The 20,000-nt window shown below is 40.3% G+C and overlaps 1 protein-coding gene across 1 annotated transcript in view; it reads right to left on the bottom strand.

Annotated features, from left to right (window-relative positions):
* LOC138027301 (doublesex and mab-3 related transcription factor 3, truncated-like) overlaps window positions 1-4,628 on the bottom strand; it is an 11,864-nt gene extending 7,236 nt beyond the window's left edge. The window contains exon 1 of the mRNA XM_068874878.1: window positions 4,219-4,628. Coding sequence (XP_068730979.1) covers window positions 4,219-4,618 — 400 coding nt within the window. The 5' untranslated portion in view covers window positions 4,619-4,628. The remainder of the gene's footprint in view (window positions 1-4,218) is intronic.
* Between the last annotated feature and the right edge of the window lie 15,372 nt (window positions 4,629-20,000).

Genomic DNA, 20,000 nt, shown 5'->3' with positions numbered 1-20,000 from the left:
CTTCTAGGAAGGGGGAGATGTAGTATTTTGGGCCTTTCTTGTTCACAACCATATTTGGGCATGCCCATTAGTATACGGAGAGCCTCGTGTAAAAGTTTAGGTGTGTTCAGATATTAAAAGCTTTGAGTTGTCGTGTTCAAAGTCGAGTGTCTCTGTTTTTCGAGTGTTATGAGCTACGAAATATTACAGAAACCATTGCGTTTTTGTTTCGATGTGTTAAGAAACTAGCCACCTTTCACCAGCTAAAAGAACAGGTTTTGAAGAATTTGCCAAAACTACGAGGCGAGAACAGTCGGTCTATGGGCTCATGAGGATGTTGACACGATCATTAAATAACGTCTATTGACAAAGTCAGTTTAGTGACTTCAACATTTGACTTATTGTTTCTAAATCTGTGTAATTTACTGAGTCATCTTAGGCAAGATAATGCGGATAAACTAGACGAAAATAGGGCCTCCCCAACTTTATATATATAGATAAACCGTCTGCTCTTTGAGAATTCACAAACAAATATTTCCTTAAACCAAGTGAAATCGCCGGCAAGCTTCGTGCCCCTGAACCCGATCTAGTGAGAAGATATTTTAGTTCCGTGACTGGCATGCATTGATCCGCACTGTAAATACTCCGATTCCACAAAAAAACCGGAAGTTGCATGCAAGTGAGGCTTAATAGCCCTCCCGGCAGGAAAATGGCGGCCAGAACAAACAAGAACGGGGTCGTGGGAAAATTTAAAGCTGCTTCAGCCGTGCAAATTGTTAGCAAGGAGAAAAAAATTGATCACAAATGTTGCGCAGCTGCCAAATGTACTAACCAAAGTGAAAATCGACCCAATTTATTGTCTCGTGCGTTTCCATCGGACACACAACAACTGAAGAAGTGGGAAATTCGTATGAAAAGAGGAGATGGCTTCTTTGCCACGGTAGGAAACAGGTTCTGCTGTTCTCCTTCATAGACGAGACTTAAACCGTACCATCGTTCTTTCCTTGGAAAAAAGTGGATGAAGGATCGCTTTGTAGAGCGAAAAGGCTGAAGTTGAGATGTAAGAAATCTGAAGGGATAACGAGAGCGGAGAGTGCTCATGAAAATAGAGACCAGGAAGGTATAATTGCAGAAGATTTCCAAAAAGACTCTGTTGAATGTGTTTGGTCCACCAACGCTTGACAAATGGATAGAAGAAATAAAGATGGAAAATGGAGGGCTGCAAGAAGAAGAAGAAGAATTACAAGAATTTAAAGCAAAGGAGAGGATTTCCAAGTTTGGTCTGGAAAGATTTTAAAGTAGTAATGAAGATATAAAATTTTATACTGGATTTCCAGACTATGTAACTTTATCAGAATTCTGGAAATATATCGAGCCTAATGCCCCAAAATTAACTTATTTCAGATTTGTACATGATAATAATGATTCTATTAATTTTGAAGAAAAAATTTCCTTTCATGACAGGGAAAGAAAAGAGGTTTCCTGGAGGCAATGTTTGTTCCGACAGGAGTTTCCAACCGATTGATGAGTTTTGGCTTTTTTTGACCCGTTCAAGACTTGGTTTATTTGAGCGTGATCTCGCGTTTAGGTTCAGTATTTCAGATCAAGTTGTTTCAGATATAACTGTAACATGGGTTAATTACCTATATTTGATGGTAGGAAGTCCCACAGCACATTCAAAGGTCTTGCAGGAATTTCCCAAAATGTTTGGATTGCATTTGTATGGAGGAAGTATATCTGACAACGAGATTGTGAAAAGCACTTCTTTTGTTGATTTGCTGGATCAACATGACCTGATTTTGGCAACAAACATTGCGTCCAGGAAACCTGGATTCAATCTTTCAGGCTTATTCCGTGGGATGCATACGCATCCACGGTATAAAATTAGTCGTGTTTTCATGGCTATTAGAAATCGAATTCCCATGGGAAATTTCGGTATATCATTGGATTTTATTGGCTCTATTGAGATCCCTTGGGATGCAACGCTTATGTTGTGTGATTTTATTGGCTTCTACTTGGCAGTGACGTAACGTGGCGCCACGTGCAACGATTTCGGCTGTACATTGAGCAGAAGCTCTGGGGTGTTGTTTGTTGCAATAGACCAATTCAGCTAACTCAATGTTGTACCCATTTGGGAATGAAACGTTTTGTTCGAAGTATTTCCATATCATTTAAATGTGAATGCTTCATTGTCATGCAAAAGAATCTTAACCCCGAGAGATTTGAATTGTGTACAACATTGCAAATCAGAAAAATCTATTGTTTTTGCTCATTTACACTAGATTCGGGACATGTGAAATGCGACGCCTAAGCCAAACGTGAAATAGATTCATATTCGATTGGACGCATTTCTACCTGATCTTTCACTTCCCGTTGTTGTGAATATATCAAGCCGACTGACGGTAGGTAGCCAGGTCGGTAGCGAGTACGCATGCGCGTTGTCTCTACTAACACAGGCGTCATCGAAACTTTCCACCAATCATGCTTTTGTTTTTAAAAATTCGATCTTCGCTAAGAAGCTACAACTTTTTCGAAAACATTCTTGTCCATGCACGCAGAAAGATAGTTTTCTGCGTAGACGTTCTTCAAACTTCTGAAGCGTGCAACTAGACGAAAGAATGCCCGCCTGGGAGATCATCATGACTAAAGATAGACTTGCAGACATTCAATATACCTTTTCGCCTTAAAAACGAGGGATTTCAATTCTTGACGGCTCACTCAGCGTGTTGTACAAACGATATAAACAAATAATAGTTACAAATTGGAAAATCTTTGGACTTTGCCCTGATGGACAGAACACCAAGGTGTGCAGAATTTGTAATTTTCCATTGTTTCCCAGGACATTTTTGACTGAGCGTGCAGAAAATAGTTCCTTTGTCTCACGATAAGCAAAGAAACGTTCGTGAGTTTCGCCCACTAAAAATGCGACTGTGTCCAGACATTAAGAACTCGAAGTTATTTGCATCAGTAAGAAGACTAATTAGAGTCTTCCAGACCTTTCGAACAGATAAAAAGTGATGCATTTGGACTAGTCGACTTTGCTTAAAATGATTCTTAAAATTTCTCTTTCATCGACGTTGGCCTGACTTTCTCAAAGGAAGTGAAAGCTTGCAATTGATTGATGGAGGAATAGGCCATTTCCGAGTTTATGTCTGCCTCCTCTTCAAAGCGAGTCTAAGTGCAAAGTTTTTGTGATGGTAATTATTTCTACTTTACATATGAATGAAAACTAATTTTCATAAGAAAAACTTCGCACTTAGACTCGCTTTCAAGAGGAGGCAGACATGAACTCGGAAATGGCCTATTCATTTGCCAGAGATATTAGAGGCTACAGTTATTTTTAAAAATTATTTTATATAACTCCGACAGTCTTATTTTCCGGTCAGAGCTTTGAGCCGAGTCCTCTGAATGCTCGCAATGTGGGATTTGTTTCTTCATTTGGTGCCTTAGAAAAACAAGAAAGTTTCTAGTCTAATTTCAGTTTCCATGGTGATTTTAGAGTGAGCTTTTGCATTTCATAAGTTCACTCAATCTCAATTTATAAATTTACGTGGGCGCTGCCTAAATACTGTTGGGGTCCCTACGTTAATTTTTTTGTGTAAAATTACTCAATATACCGACTTTTAATAAATCATAGAGTTTAGACTCGCTGATTGCTTAGGGCTGCCTAAATACGTTTTAATTTTGGTGAGCATATAGTCAGTTGTGATTGCCCGGCTGTTTAAATTAGTTAGCACTGATTTCCTCAACTATAGTGGCATGTGAATTTCTTGAATCGCGAAAAACTTTTGCAAGTTGGTTATATTAACACGTTGCCTTAAATTGCATTTCGTTTCGAAAAGCTATTGTTACAAACATAATGCTTTATTTACATAAACGTTTGATTATCAAATCGCAACTCGTAAATAAAATTTGTGGACGCAAGTACTGGAGTTATCTGGCCCGCTGAAACTTGGCAAGGTTCTACATTACGAACAAGTGGAGAGTCGCAACAGAGTTAGTTGCAACCCATTTAAACCTATAGCGAGTCTTGGAGTCAAATTTGTTAAATATCAACGTGTTCCGGGGAAAACGTCTACTCTGTTGTTTCAGTTCCTGCAGACTCCTATTTCTTTTTTTTAAAGCGGGTTTCGTTGAGTGCATGTTTTATTAGGTTTGCCTTTCAATATTCTAAGCCTACTTCTACAAAAAGCCTTGAAAGGAAAATGGCAGAATGGGTTGGTGATGAATGATACTTACCTCCTTCATTAGCGCTGCTTCCTGGCGACTGAAGACCGTTTTCTGAGTCTTCGTTCCCAGGAGAACTTGATGGGGAAGACATACTGATCGTTCTCGCTAGCTGACCTTCTTTTGGAGAAGTTGGCGACGGAGGAATTATCCGCAATGTTTTGTGCAGGTTAGAGTTGAAGCGTAACTGCGCTGAGTTGTATGAAATATGGCCTTCGGCTTCCTCACTTTCCTGTTGTCTTCGCAATGCCACTTGAGCAGCCATGACTCTCTGCCTTTCAGCTACGAGATTACAATCGGAGCAGGTGCAATCTCTCCATTTGCAGAATCTCTTGTGCCCTTTGAGGATGGATATGACGCCATGATTTCTACATCGAGCGCATTTAGGAAATCGCTGCGCTATGGACCCCATTGGGGGTATCTGGGAGGGTTTGGTTTCCGTTGAAGAAGGCTGAAACAACATCAGCGATATTTGTTCATGAATTAGCTTTGGCAAAAGTCTAAAAACGGTCTTTAAAGACCGCGGGGACAAATCGACATCTAATATGCTCCAAACGTTCTTTCTCCATAAAAAACATATCACTAAATGTACAAAGTTTATAAAAGCTTTGCATTTTCTATTTTGAACAAAAATGGCTACCAAATAACAGAAATAATTGCAGTGATTTGCTTGATCACACGTTCACATCATTTATTTATGTTATTTTTTGCGTCGGACTAGTCCCCCAAAATAGATCCTATTCGTATTCTTGGTATTGGACTGGAACTAGCTTGCAATGGAGGCTAACGCAGGGGAATCTTTTCAAATGCAAATACTTTCTAATATATTCCCCCACATTAGCCTCCATTGCAAGCTAGTTCCAGTCCAATACCGAGAATACGAATATGGTCTATTAAAGCAGCCACAACACTGCCACAAAGCATTCAAATGATGTCCTTTTTGTTGCCTGACTTTTTCGTCATTGCTTACCATAGTAAAAATTAGAGTAATTGGATAATTTGTTTTTAAACGCATCCGTTCAGTCTGAGATTAAGTCATGGGTCATGATGTTTTTTTACTGGAAGCTACTTCTTCTTCATCATTAGGCGATAAGACCATCAACAAAAGCCGTTCTCAGGTCTGAAATAGGATATTGATTTCAGGAGTCAGGTTTTAAATAGGGTATCAAATGTTTGGTCAGGCCTGAAATAGGATGGGGAAAACCGCAGATTTTAGTCTCCAAGTAGGATAAGGGTTGTAGGAAACGGGCCACACACCCCCACCCAATTCTTAGTGGATTATTCCCCCCCCCCCCCCCCCCGGGCTAGAACAGGAATAAAAAACGTGAAAAAAATATTAGAAAAGAGACCTTAAGCAACCAAATATTAAAAAGAAATCAAATACAAAAAGACATATTACTCTACTTTGGTTTATACACAAACCAAGCGGCCGATCTCCAGTCAGTATTCCAACGAAATCTCACCTTTTTCTCCTGTCATTCCTCAAGAAACTTTAATGTAGTAAAAGTAAATTCTGATGGTATTGCTGTACTGATTGTTTCCATTTGCAAATTTAGTAGCATTAATAATAAGAGCTAACCTTTAGTTCAGTTTTTACAACAAATAGCTGCTAGTTAAATTACAGACTGATCTTTCTGGCAAACTCTCGTCATTTTCCGAATTTTATTTTTAGTTGTTGTTAGCTGTAACTGGACAATTTATGTTAACTGCTTATGCATCCCACGGATATGCCTCCAAAGGCGTTTTGTTTTAATTCAGTCAAACTTGTTAGAAAATTGCTTCTAATTATTCATGGGGCATTGTTGTGCCACCACAAAAATGTCTGGTTTGACAGCAAAGATGAAGGTTTGAAATAGAGAATTCTCGAACCGCATATCTTGTACGTGTACCTCTGACGTAAAAATTGTAACTTGAGATAACGGTGAACGAGAAGTGCTCGGGTGAAAAACGTGACAATAGAATCTTGACGGCTTTAAAATTAAAAGTCAACAGATTATTCCACCAAATAAACATTTCTGATTTCAAAAACAAGATCTTTTCACACGGTGATAAAGAAATAATCGTAAGTCACAAAACTTAAGATTATTTTGCTATTTTCTGGAAGCGTCGCGTTTTTTTCACAGATCCAAGAGAGCTTATATTAGACAATGTTACAAATTTTGGTGATTAACAATTATTAATATTCCTATTACTTTGTAAAAGAAAACTGTATTGTACTAGCCAGCTACCTAAGGACGTGAAAAAGCATACATCTCCGGATTAAAAAGTCAGTTGTCACCTTCACGGACAAACGTTAGTGTATAACGTTAAAAATCACCTTTGATTAAGAACAATAGCGCTAAAAGACGAACACTTTGAAACAGCCAAACATTAAAAGCAAAACTAAGTAAGACAATGAAGTAATTTTACCGTGTAAAACTCCACTTTGACGAGCTCGACTACTACTAAAAATAATTTCTCCGGCAACTAATACACTGTTGCTAATAAGTTGACAACTGCGTAAGGAAGTTTACATGACTAGTGTCAAGTTTGTCATTGAATATTTCTCGCATATTCTTCAGTCTAAACAAACAGGTTTACTTCGTTCTGTTTCCATGGCAAGTTGAGTACCACGGTACAAGCGAGGCAAGGTGTAAAGTTGTTTTGGAGCTGAGGAGCAGTCGAAGAGGTGGAAAGTTTCGTTTATTTCGACATTTACGAAGTCAACTGAAGACCAAATACATGGGAAATAAATGTAAGCGTCTTTTAAGAGGAGAACGTTGATAGGTCTGTGAGAGTGCATATTTCGTGCGTACACATGGGCCCTGGGGCCGATAAGGCCGCACATGCGCATACATGATATAGTGTATGGCGTGTTCATCCTGTTTGAGTTTTGTTCGCCGTTTTGGTTTTCTTTGCACTTTTATATCGGTAAGTCCTGCCATCGCTTTGTAATCTCGCCACAATCTTTTAGGTAACGTGTTATTCTACTTGTAACATAAGCGTTTTGGAGACCTTGAGCATTTGGAGCGTTATTTGTAGGGCTTTCCGTTCTCATGTAGCCGTGTGCTCGTGTCACAAGCCCCAGTAATTTCCCGCTTAGATGCAGCTTTTTGTATTAATATTTCTCTTTCTAATTTCGTGTTTCCAACTCGCCTTCTTTCTGTTTGTTTACACATTTTATATTTCTTACAGTGTCCTTAAGATGTGCAGCCGTCAGGGTGAGCTTATTTAATTTACTGTTTATTAGTCCGTTGATTCAGGATTCATATTGGTCTCCGGGGGTCTCCGTGACCACACTAGGCTGGGGTTTGTTTTTGTTTATCTTCGGATCCAGTGAGCCTTCATGTCCGGCTCACATTTCTTAGTTTAGCCACTGAAGTATTTTTGTAAGCTACAATCAGTGGCAAAGGAAGTTGGGACGCTAGTGTAAGAATGGGCCTGAAAACCTCTCAGACGTCAGAAACTAAGCATAACTGTCAAAATTCCACTGAAAGCTTCAAAATAAAAGTCCTCCCTCCCCCCAATCAATGTTGAAATAGACAAGGAAATGTATGTGCACTATTGGCAACATTGGTCTGGGGGGGGAGCAATTTTTCAAACTCAGTAAGAAAACCAACTTCAAATGGTGAGTGTCCCAAGACTTTTGCCACTGATTGTCTATAAGCACTAAAAGGTCATTCATATTATCAGCTTACATAATGGTTTGAAATGAACTCATTTAGAGAAATATAGGGATATTATGGGCTATAAAGTAAAATTGTGACCTTGTGGCGCAATAGTCAATAAGGAAAGGGGGGGGGGGGGGGTTGTGCTCATATAGCAATAATACCGTCGGGGGAGGGGTACGGGTTATTACTTAATATCGCACATCTTTTGAAATAATGGCGAATACTTGTTCTCTTGGATGTTGTAAAGACTTTGGCATTACGATTGCCGTGTGTTCGTCTTCAAAGTCGAGGTAATTGTTCATATTTAAAGTATTAATATAGTTGAATAGTATACTATGTGAGTCAACACATGTAATTATTTGAAACAGTCATGGCGTCTGTCTCTGTTAACACGCCTTTGCAGAGCGAAGATCAACGATTAATATATCTTATGACATACAGTCGGGCTGACAAAAGTCGTTTCTCCTCGAGATACAGCTTTTCTGAAGCTGTTTTGGAAGGTTGGAAAAACTGTGGAGTGAGGGTTTTGCATTGGGTTGTATCTTTAGAGGGACATGCTGATACCGATAATTCTGTATCCAACGAAATCAACAACTCCTACCATTATCACATGGCGGTGAAACTAAGTAAACGCAAACGCTGGCTTCAAGTAAGGAAGTTCTTAGACGAAAGGTACGGAATAAAGGTTCATTTCAGTGATATCCACAGCACCTACTATACTGCATATCGCTACGTTACTAAAGAAGATAGTGAGGCGTTGCATTCCTCAAACCATCCAGATTTGCAAAAAAAAAATCATTTTCTACTATCAAACGTTTTTTCTTCTTCAAATATGTTCTTCATTAGATTGTTCTTAGCAAATACCCGAGAAAAAAATCGGGGGTCATCGTGCTCGTTTGAGAGAAAAGGAGCATTTATTTCGCTATCGGGCTTAGTTTGAGGGAAATCTCTTTCGTTTTGTACGCGTACGTGCTCATGTGCGCGCGCTAATGACGCGAAAATGGTGCGCAGAGGGATGCGCAATGCAATACCAAGGAATTACCTTAAGAGCTTAAGGTGCACTGCTCGGGTACTGGCGCACGTAAATAGTGCAAGCTCTCCCAGTATTAGATTTCTTCACCTTGTAGTGAAATGGACCGGCAAAGTCAACTCCTGTTACTGCAAAAGGATCAGACATTTCAACTCTCAAAGATGGCAGGGCTGCAGTTGTAACACACGAGGCAGACACCGGTTTCTGCCAGTAGCGCTTGCAAACATTACAGTTGCGAATCACTTTCGTCGTTACTGACCTCACTTTAGGGACCCAAAACCTCTCTCGTATGCGGCACATGGTTACTGAGGCTCCCCCATGCGGTGTACGTGACGAACCATCAGAGGTGTTAGTTCACTTTCTCGAGGTAGGAAGATCGGGTTGTAACCAGGAACTCTGCCGGCACATCTCCATATTCCATCTTCGTCCTTCGAAAGGTTTACGTCTGGTTTTGGAGCTCCAACAGGCTGTGTCTGAGCAATCCAGAATTTCTCTGCTGCTTGGAATTCCTCTATTTTCAATGGCTCCCGGTTTTTCTGTTTTTGCGCAGTTGTTGATAAATCTCTTCACATAAGCAGTCACTCGGAGGAGCTTCCAGAACGACGAATACTTGTGTAGGAGTTGGCCCACAATGCAGTTCTTTTCTTCTTCTTTGGCGAGTAGCTGCCTCTCAAATTTTGGTCTTATAGTCTCTAATGTGGCATCGGAGGTTTCGCACACTTCAGGTTGACTGTGAAGGCCATTTGTCTGGACTGCTTAGCCAGTTTGGTCCTTTGAACCATAGTCTTCCTAACTTTTTGGGCTCGGCACCTCTGCTTCCTTGGTCACTAGGGTTTTCACTTGAAGGCACGTAATGCCATCTCAGGTACCCTTTTCATTGAATAGTAGAGTTCTGTTTCGCACAAACTGAGTCCAAGTTCTGTGTCCTTTAATCCAGTAAAGCACAGTGGTGCTGTCAACCCAGCAATGATACTCTTCAATTGGATGCCTCTGTAATACGTCTTTTACATGATTCATGAGCTTACCTGCGTGTGTTTGCCAGAGTTGTTCGAATATCCCGACTTCTTGTTTTCGTTTTGTGGTTTTGCAGTTACTGGTCACGCGTGACTGACACCAGAATACATTTGAATTTTTGCGTTGGAGTTTCCCCACACTTTGTCAGCACCGGCGATATGGCTGGCTTTATTTGTAAACGAGAGCCAAGTTTTTGTCACGTGGTCTCTATTAGGAAGAAAGAGGACCCTGCGGGGGACGTGGGGACGTCGGAACTCGGGGACGCGGCGACACATTCTTGAAGTATAGAATTTCGGAAATGGGAGAACATCCACAAGAAAGTTGAATTGCTTATGTTATTTTGCAAAAATGATAACTGTATGCTTTTGAAGTGCCAGCTAAATACCGCAGCGAAATTGAAAAAGTGGATTCTCGAAAATTCATTCTCGCCACCCGTCACGGAGCTCGACTGTGAAACAAAGCAGAAGACCTAATGGCCCATTGCTGACACTGCAGCTGAAATTTTTCGTTGCAGCGTTTGTTGTTGTTGTTGTTGCACAAAAACTTGACCCCTATGACCTCTTCTCTCTAACTGAAGTTTAAATACCGTGCCAATGTCCTTGTTGGCGGCATTGTGACTGCATCTTTCCTGGCGCTTATTCAATTTGCTACCTTTGATGAAAAATTCGGGCTGTCACCGTTTATATCTTGTCGAAAATGTTCGTCATCACAAGACCAGAAGTCCTCCTGGGAGGGGGGAGGGGGTACTGCCATATATGAGGTATCATCATCATCATCTTTATTTAAAACACGGTAAAATACATCGGGCATTTATAATTTAATATAAAAGCTACAACTTATTACGAAAAACTACGTATACAGATTAATCTTCTATAATTTAAAATGTTACTAACTATTAAAGAAAGTAAACTAAATTAAAGCCTGTTTTACATGAATGCCGTGTCGGAATTAACTAGCAATCTTCGCCGGGAAATTAGTTAGAGATGTTGCTTGCCTAGCAGCTGAGGGTAGACTGTTCCAGAGGACTGCACCACTATAGCCAAAGTTATTTTTGTAATAGTTAGTACGTAGCAAGGGAATAGCAAGCTTATTATCAGAATCTCGCAAATTGTAAGAAGTAATTACATCACTCCTCTGAATGAATTTCGCGGACAAATAATTGGGTGCAAGGCCGTTTAAGGACTTACAGACCATCTCAGCTTCTCGAACAGCTCCATTGTTACGAGCGACGCTGTGGGGATGGGGTAAGTGTTGTACATGAAATGACTGTACCTCATCGAGTGGAGTTAATTTGACCTCGGACCCAAGCTCCGTGACCATTTTTAAAATCATCAGCTGTTAAAATGATCACCTACCGTGGAATCGAAAGCAGAAAATTCTCATTTCCAGCCAAGTGCGTGAGGATTTGTGTCGACGAAACATTGACCAAGGTTCGCAAATGATGGGGCTTTAGCTTTGCGTGTAAAAATCGCGGCTGGAATGTATTTTCGAGGCGCAAACCGCCTCTGAGCTGACTACGCGAGCTTACGGTCGAAATCTTTGTGTGCTGCCTTGACTTCGTCTTAAAACGGGAATGACAGTGATTTCACGGAATGCCCGAAACGGTAAAATAAGCACCAAAACGCAGAGGTGAGTCAGTAATGTCCAATATTTTTCACGGTAAAGGCTTGGTTACGTGAATGCGAGGCTGCTCAGCTGTTGCCCATGTCAAATGCGGAATTAATGCAAAAAAATGTGTTCCTTCCTTTTACCTGAATTACTCTACTGTAGTATAATGAAAGTCACCTTTTTATGAAGACGAGTAATAAACTATTCGATATATATTTACTACACCTCTGTTTCACATTGTACAAATGAGGAACTTAAAACCGGGGTACAACGCAGTTAAGATCAACAGACGAGGATTTTGTGAAATATGATGAAAATTTAAACAAATGGTAAAAATGCGTCGCCACGTCCCCGAGTCCTCGAGTCCCTGAGTCCTCACATCCCCACGTCCCCGTCCCGCTGTTCGACACAGCCGGATGGAAGTCAATTGCAAAGCACGCATGTTAAAATTTATTAAACTCGGTTTCGTACATTGGACAGTGTTGAAATTGGTATCATTGTAAACAACACAGTTAAGCCGTTTCAATGATACATCTTTGCATCTTGTATCTTGAAAGGAACGAGCTTTACAGGCGACAGAATTTTGTCACCAAGTAACATATTCCTGACTTTGTCAACGCTTACTCGATTTTCTTAGCGGACTTAAACTATGGTGAGTCAGACTTAATTCTATGATATTCATAAATTAGACAGCTAACGCTTCAAACGGTACCACACATGACAGGAAAATTTAAATTGACCGCGTGATAAAAATTTTTGAAACCGTAAGATCGGATTGAAGAAGTCAATTTGCAACGCACGCGTGTTAAATGTAGCTCCCTCTTTCAAAATTATTTGACACGGTTTCCTACATTAGACAATCGTAAAATTGGTATCAGTGTGAATTACACAGGTAACCGATTCTCATGATATATAATTGCAAACTGTATCTTGACAGGAACGAGTTTTGTAATGGTAATGGTAATGAATTTATATAGCGCATTTTCTATTAACACATTCAAATGCGCTTTACAAGCAAGTAATCTATGGGTGAGATCGGACATCAGCATATACAGACGCGGCTGGCAGCCGCTATCAGTCCATTAGCGATCTCACCCAGCACATGAATGAATGAAATGAGGCCTGACCACACCACCGGGAGCTCCATGCCCTACTCTTTACGAATAGTGTTTGCGTTCTTTTAAGTCCCACTGGCTTGTGAACATTGAAGGGTTGTGAGACGGGGCCTACGGTTTATAATCCTTATCCGAGATGACTTGAAAGTCTTAACCATTTGCGGATGTAATTACAAAGGCAGCACTTTCTCCTCAGTTATTTTAAGACCCAGTGTGTTGGTCCGGCCGGAGTCGAACTCACGACCTCCCGCATGACAGCCCGATGTTCAACCAACTGAGCCACCGGTGGGCGGTCAGAATTTTGTAGACGATGAGCCTGAGTGGGCTCTAAAATGGACAAGTAACGCAATGCAACCAAGTTAAGGACGGTGCCCACTATTTTTATTGCGCAAACGTTCTGCGCATCTCCAGATACTCGGATTTCCTATCGCCGATGCTTACTAATGCAGGGATATTTTTGCGCGGTTTAAAACTATGCAGATAAAGTAGATCTTCGTAAGTACTCTTGGTATCCAAAAAGAAAATTGGGGGTAACCATGCATTCTTTGGAGATAATTGAGCTTCAATTTGAGAAAGAACGCCATACATTGCATTGTATTTTAAAGCTTTTTACAAATATTGTTCATGAATTATCTTTGAAAAAATGCGTGGTTACCCCTAATTTTCTTTTTGGATTTCAATAACACTTGCTAAGATCTACCTTTCTGCATAATCACAAATCGGGGGCCAAAATACCTTTGAATTAGTAGGCACCGTCCTTAAATCTGTCAAAACGATTTAACACGGTTTGATAGATTGGAAATTCTTCAAATTGATATCAAGGTAAACTAGACAGTTAAACAATTCCAAGGATATACGTTTGAAACCTGTATCTTGCAGGCAATGAATTTTATCAGGCCATGGAACTCAATTTTGAAAACGGAGAATGACATCGTACAGAATTTGCTACACTTTCTCTCCTTCACGAAACTTCCACGTAACGCGCGCGGTAACATTATCAGCGGAAAAATTGATAGAGACAGCTGTACAGTAAGGGGCCCAGTTCTCGGCCACTTTTTGTTCAACGTTTATTTTTAGCGCCGCAAATGAATCTGAATAAAAAGCAATTGCTTCCAAAGGTAGCTTTATTCCTTGTCTTTCGTCCTGCCGAGTTTTGAGTTTACAGCTATTATATACTGTGAGCAAATCGAGGTGACACGAAGGTAGGTGAATTTGATTTCCACGAAAACGTGTTTGTTTACGGCTACTCGAATTACATGGTCTAATTCAAGTTTGTATTTTATCCGTATAGGAGGCCCAAATGAGCCAATTCTTGGCATAATGAACGTAGAGTGATAAAGCTTTCTGTTAAATATAAACTTTTCCTGGCCTATTTTATTCTTTTACCTAAATTTACCCCTCAATATTTCCTTAGTACTTCTGCGTATTTGCCTATTGTCGGCCACCCTGCTGGCCGTAGACAACACTAAAAAGTGCTCATAGTTTTGTATGGAATTTTCTTGCCAAATCATTTGTAAAAGTAAAGCTGTAATGGGGTGGCATGTTCCGACAGTAGCTATAAATTAAAATTATGAGTTTTGACTTACCGGACCCCGTTTTGAAATACCCAACTCTTTTTTAGCCTCGCTTGCCAGTGTATTTACGAGAAAAACTAGGTGTGCCAAAAACGGCCTTTTCTAACATGAAACAAAGCTCGGTAAGGATACTTTGTGGTCGAAATATCAAACACAAGCCTTATTAGTGACTTAACAACAAAAATTGGTGATAAAACGTTGTTTATTCTGAGGAATCGAGCGCACTCTTTTGTGGCCGAGAACTGGGCTCGCTGGCCGATAACTGGGCCCACGAACGAAGCCTCCATTTTCGTTTTTACTCGACAGAAAACAGCGTTGAGCAGTCGATAGCTTTACATGTGTAAACCGCTGAATTCTGAAGCTAGTTGTCTTTGAAATTTCAAGTCCTTACGGCTATTCCAAGGTAAGAAATACAAGTTTACGTTTTTTGTGGCCGAGAACTGGGCGCCATACTGTATTTAAAAAATTAAAGGAGACTTACCTGAAAGTTGAAGTTTGATTGTAATTACAATCAAACTTCAACTTCCAGGTAAGTCTTCTTTAATTTTTTAATTCCACCTCACCGTTACGTCATTCAGGGATCACGTGAGATTTTAAAGCAGAGTGGCCAGACGACAGAGAATGTCCAACAGCCCACTATCGTACAAACATTGTAAAGCGTATTTAATGACAATATATCATAAATGCTGTAGGCTTTTTCCTACCGAGCATGTACACTGTTCGGCTCAGTCAAGGTTAAGTAAGCTTGACCCATATTCACACCCGTGAGTATTAACAATCGGTTTGTTATAATACTTGCTAACAGTGGAAGCTCGCGACCTACCACCAGCTGATAAAATATTGTCTGAAGCAACCCCTTTAGAATTGGCTGCACCTACTGAAGCTGACCTAGTACTATATGCACTAAAGACATTGGTGTCAATACCGGGATTGCTTAACACCTGTTTAATCCATCTTGTAATAGTGTCTCTTGAAACCGCGTGATATGGTTTGTTAAAGCTTATTAGCAGCTTCGTTTCATCTACCCGTAGGGGCTTCTTTACAGAGCCCTCCCTTCCTATTACTCCATTTACTCTGACGGATGTGGTAGTCTTGGTCAATAGGAAGGGAGGGCTCAGACACTCATTGTCACATACGTAGGACAGGACAATGAGGCTGATTGGTAGCCGATTGTCACGGGGCACTTCTGTCACCTGACAAGTTGTCAGTTGCCTGAAGAAGACCGTGAGATATGGCCTAAACGTTGTGTTGCTTATGAAACATTTTCACTTTTAGTTCCAGATAACGATTTAAATCTACTCAAGTTAATGTAGATCTTGTTGTGCTAAGTTTGAAAGGGTCACAGGAGCATCGAAGTCTCTTTGTGACTTCTTCAGAGCACTGATCTTGTCACTTTCTAGTTGGCGATAATGCAAAGGTCCATAAAGACAACCCTGAAAGGCAGCCACGAACTTTCCTATAACCTCAGCAAGGTCTCGTATTGTGGGGTTTGGTTTTGCTAGCAATCTCTTTGCTGCCTCTTTGGTAGTTCCTGCTCTCTCGGGAGTTAGCGATACTGTCATACGCTCAGAATGAATGATGAGACCCAAGAACTTGAGTTTTCGGGTTGGAACTAACACTGATTTTTCTGGGTACACTTGAAACCCCAGAGAAGTAAACAAGTTGACTGTTTGCTGAATGTTATTTTGGCAATTTTGAATGGTGTTGCCTTGTAGGTATGAATCATCGATATATCCAACAGATAAGTGACCCTGAGAGCGGAGGGTAGAATAAACTGGCTTTAACAGCTTAGTGAATAATACTCTGGGTGCAAAAGCTAGGCCATTTGGCAGCCATGTGTACTGATAGAGTTTACCTCGCCAATAAAATTTTAGTAATCCTTGGTATTTTATATCGGCATGAACTGAGTAGTATGCATCTTTTACGTCCACTGAAGCCATATAACAACCTGGCTTCATCATTTGTAGAGCTGATTTCAGTGATTCCATTTTAAAATGGTGATAAGCTACATGTTCATTGAATCCCTTCAAATTTAATATCAACCGGTGGGACCCATCTGGTTTTGGTCTCACAAAGATTGTTGATACAAATTCCCCAGTTTCATGGCAACTTGGAACTATTACACCCTTTTCCAGCAGTCTCTTGATCTCAGTGTCAATAAACCCCGTTTCAACATTTGAGAATCTTATCTTTTTTGGATGCTTCATTTGATGTGGGTGTTACTCGTAAATTCAATTTGACACCCTTTGACAATATCCAGCATAATGCGATCAGATGAAATTGTTTCCCATTCGTTAAGGTAATGCTGAATTCTGCCAGCCTTAAATGGTAGTGCTTGTGCAATACTGAACTCATAAGCAGTGGAACCCACCTGAGACACTTGGTCTTCTTCTGGCCCGGCTCTCCCCTCCTCTTTTTTCTTCGGAGGATATGGACTGTTCCTCGGGCTGCTTTGCATATTCGTAAGCTGATCGAAACCAGCTTTCATTTTTGCTACTAATGTGTCGTGTAAAGCCGGTGATACACGGTTCAACATTTTTTGATCAACAAATGTTGCAGCTCTTGTTCAAAAAATGTTGAACAGTGAGTCGTGTCACGTTGAATGTTGTTGAACGATGTTGAACGAAAATAGAGACCAGCATGCTCTATTCCGTTCAACACGTTTGTGCAACATTGTTCAACATTTGTTGGGCAACAAATGTTGCAAGATGTTGAACCGTGTATCATCGGCTTAAAGAAGACTTCGGTGAATTGCCAGTTGCTGATGTCGGCTCAGATACAATTTTGTCAATTTTTGCGCCGTTTATACAGTCGGCTCAGATACAATTTTGGCGCCATTTATACAGTCGGCTTTTTCGCTGGAGCATGTACTCGCCGGTATCCCGGGGCCGTGTCCTGCTCGTCATGCCTGCCTTTTTGCTTTCACTCAGCTTTAGGCTTTTCAGTCACTTTGCTGCTCTTAGGCCTGGTGACTTTAAGTTTGTTTCATTTATTTCACGACTGGGAATTTTCCCCTTTTTGCTGACAATTTCTGGCTCTAGGAACACTGCTTCAGGTTTTCCCGCCATATCTCCTAAATCTGTACACACTGTATCGTCGTTCGTGGTTCTTTGGTGATTTCACCAATATCGACGACGCTTAAACAAAAGCTTTAGATAAGTCGTCTCCGCTGTTACGGTATAGTTTTTGTTGCCGTAATGTTCTCCTCAATTTCGAACACAGACAGGGAGATCAAATAACACCTCTGGTTGCTTCGCTGAGCAAGAACGCATTGAGCTGAGCTGGCAGGTCGCGCAATCTCACGTGATCCCAGAATGATGATACTGAATAATAATAATAATAATAATAATAATAATAATAATAATAATAATGGAAACTTTATTTTTCTTCGAATACAGTTGTAAATCTCTCTACGTATAGGCTAGACTTATCATTTTTTTGATTATATAGTGTTGTTGCGTTTTGTCAATGCCAATGTCATTCATCATTTCTAAGAACGTAGAGCATTCGTTGGAGAGAACACCAAGGGAGCTCATGGAAAGGTTTACAAATTTGACGCATCTGTAGTTACTTCTTATGTCTTTGACCACGTTCATGTATTTTTCTTTTTTGCGTACTGCATTGTTTTTAAGGTTACATTCAAAACCAACCGTTAGTTCTAGAATATATAGGCACTTGGACTGTATTAGGAAAAGAAGATCTGGACGATACTTGTCACCAGTTATAATTGAAGGACTCGGAAAGCCATTGACATCAGCATAGAGTGAAGAGCGATCATTAATTACAGGTTGAAGTGAGTTGGCAATGAAGTTGAGAATTGAGTCGTGTCTCCAGGTGAAGCGATCAAGGTAATGTTGACAACCAGCGACAATATGGAGGAGTGACTCAGGGTTAAGGCAAAAGGAGCAATCAGGACTTGTGATAATCCCCACCTTGTCATATTCGTACGTGTAGGAAGGGAGTTGTTGATGTAGCGAATGGTAAAATTGTAGATGTTCTTGGGTAGATGAGACTGGGCAGACGACCAAATAGAGTTAACAGATGACAATGAGTGCTTGATAACATTTGTAGAAAAGAAACCTTGAGATGTTAAGTGGTGTTACAGTTTGTCTTCTTGATTAGAACGGAAGTCTTTAAGAACTTCCTTGGTAGATTTGAACACATCGTATTGAATATTGCTGTGACTGCTTGACGACTTCAGAGATCTTTTAGGGAATCATTCCTTGACTCTTTTAAGGAATTGCAGAGAACTGTTTTGCACTGAGTGAATTTAACTGAAGGAGGACAAATATTAAGGCCAAATTTATTGCGTTCTAGAAAAACATTACTCAGTGTACCAGATATCGGGATTTCAAGCTATTTTCGAATGTAGTCGTTCACTATAGAATCAAGATTTGCTATTATCCAGGTTTTTGATATGTCAGCTACAGTAAAATGCCAGGACAGTTTAGATAGGACATAGCGGCTGTACAGTAGAAGTTTGTTTTTGGGATGCAGTGGTTTCTCATCAATGTCACACATCAAGTCTCTTGTACAAGAGAAGACAATTCTGACATGTGTTGGTTGTTAGACATGTTGAAGTCAAAGTAGCGTCCTAAGTAACGAAATGATTCACCCATTTCCACACACGGGACAAGAGCTCCATTTATCAACATTTTAGGTAAATATTGGACAGATTTAGTGCACAGTTTCCGTATTACAAAAGTAATACATTTGTCAACCCTTATTATCATATTAGACCATTGACACCAGATTATAAAGCGGTTGATTAGGTGCTGATTTTCTGATTCCTGACCACTTATAACAGCGGCGTCGTCTGCGAACTGGAACCAGTGGATCGGATTTAAGAACCTTAGGGAAAAGCCAAATTGACGAATTTTTCAGATTTAATGTGCTGGAGAAACGTGTTAAAACACAAGTTAAAAAGAAGATGGCTGAGGCAATCACCTTGAAGTACGCCACGACCAATAGATATAAACGGAGTACGAAATTCATTGGTAATTATAGAGGTTTTGAAATCAGTGTACAGACCTTTAACCAGAAGTTTGACATGATCAGGGATGTGGTGGTAGTCAAGAGCGGTTTGAATCAAATTGATGAACTTCACCAAAGGCGTCTTTGAGGTCTAGGAGAGTAATGACAAGAGAACGCTGCTTGGTACGAGCTTTGTTAATGATGTCAGCCATTTGAGCAGTATACTCAAAAGTTCCTGAGAGACCAGGTGTAAAACCTTTTTGAATTTCATGTTCAATATAATTATTAGCGGTAAGGAAGTTGAAAATGGCATTACGAAAAATAGGGCACAGATTGCAGCGTACTTGGACGAAAGTTGGCAGGGTCATTAACGCTTCGTTTCTTGTGGATGAGGATTGTGCAGGCTTTCTTCCATTCGCTTGGGACGGATCCAGTTGACCAAGCCGTACGGATAATTGCAGATAAATAGGTGCGAAGAAACGGACATCTTTTAAAACAAATGATTGATAATTGATCTAAGGGACAAGGAGAACCGGAAGCCTTCATTTTTCTAATCACATTTGATATCTGATGATACGTAGGAGATTCAAGGTTAAAAGGAATTACAGGATCAGATAACGTTGGTATCCAGCTTGTAAGGTTGAAGACTCTGGTCGGATTTAGTGACGATAGAGTTCTTGTAAAGTAATCAAAACACTCCTCCATGGAGAATGAAGGGAGCATTTCGGCTTTTATATTGAAGATCTTTTTGACATAACCCCAGAAAATTTTAGAGATGGAATAATCATGATTCATCGGGTCCGTGTTTACTTGAGAAGTGTTGTTTCGC

Source organism: Montipora capricornis, chromosome 12 (assembly GCF_036669925.1).
Source record: "Montipora capricornis isolate CH-2021 chromosome 12, ASM3666992v2, whole genome shotgun sequence".
NCBI classification, from domain to species: Eukaryota; Metazoa; Cnidaria; class Anthozoa; order Scleractinia; family Acroporidae; genus Montipora; species Montipora capricornis.
The sequence above is the reverse complement of the archived record's forward strand: the minus strand, read 5'-3'. Positions and strand labels throughout refer to the sequence as shown.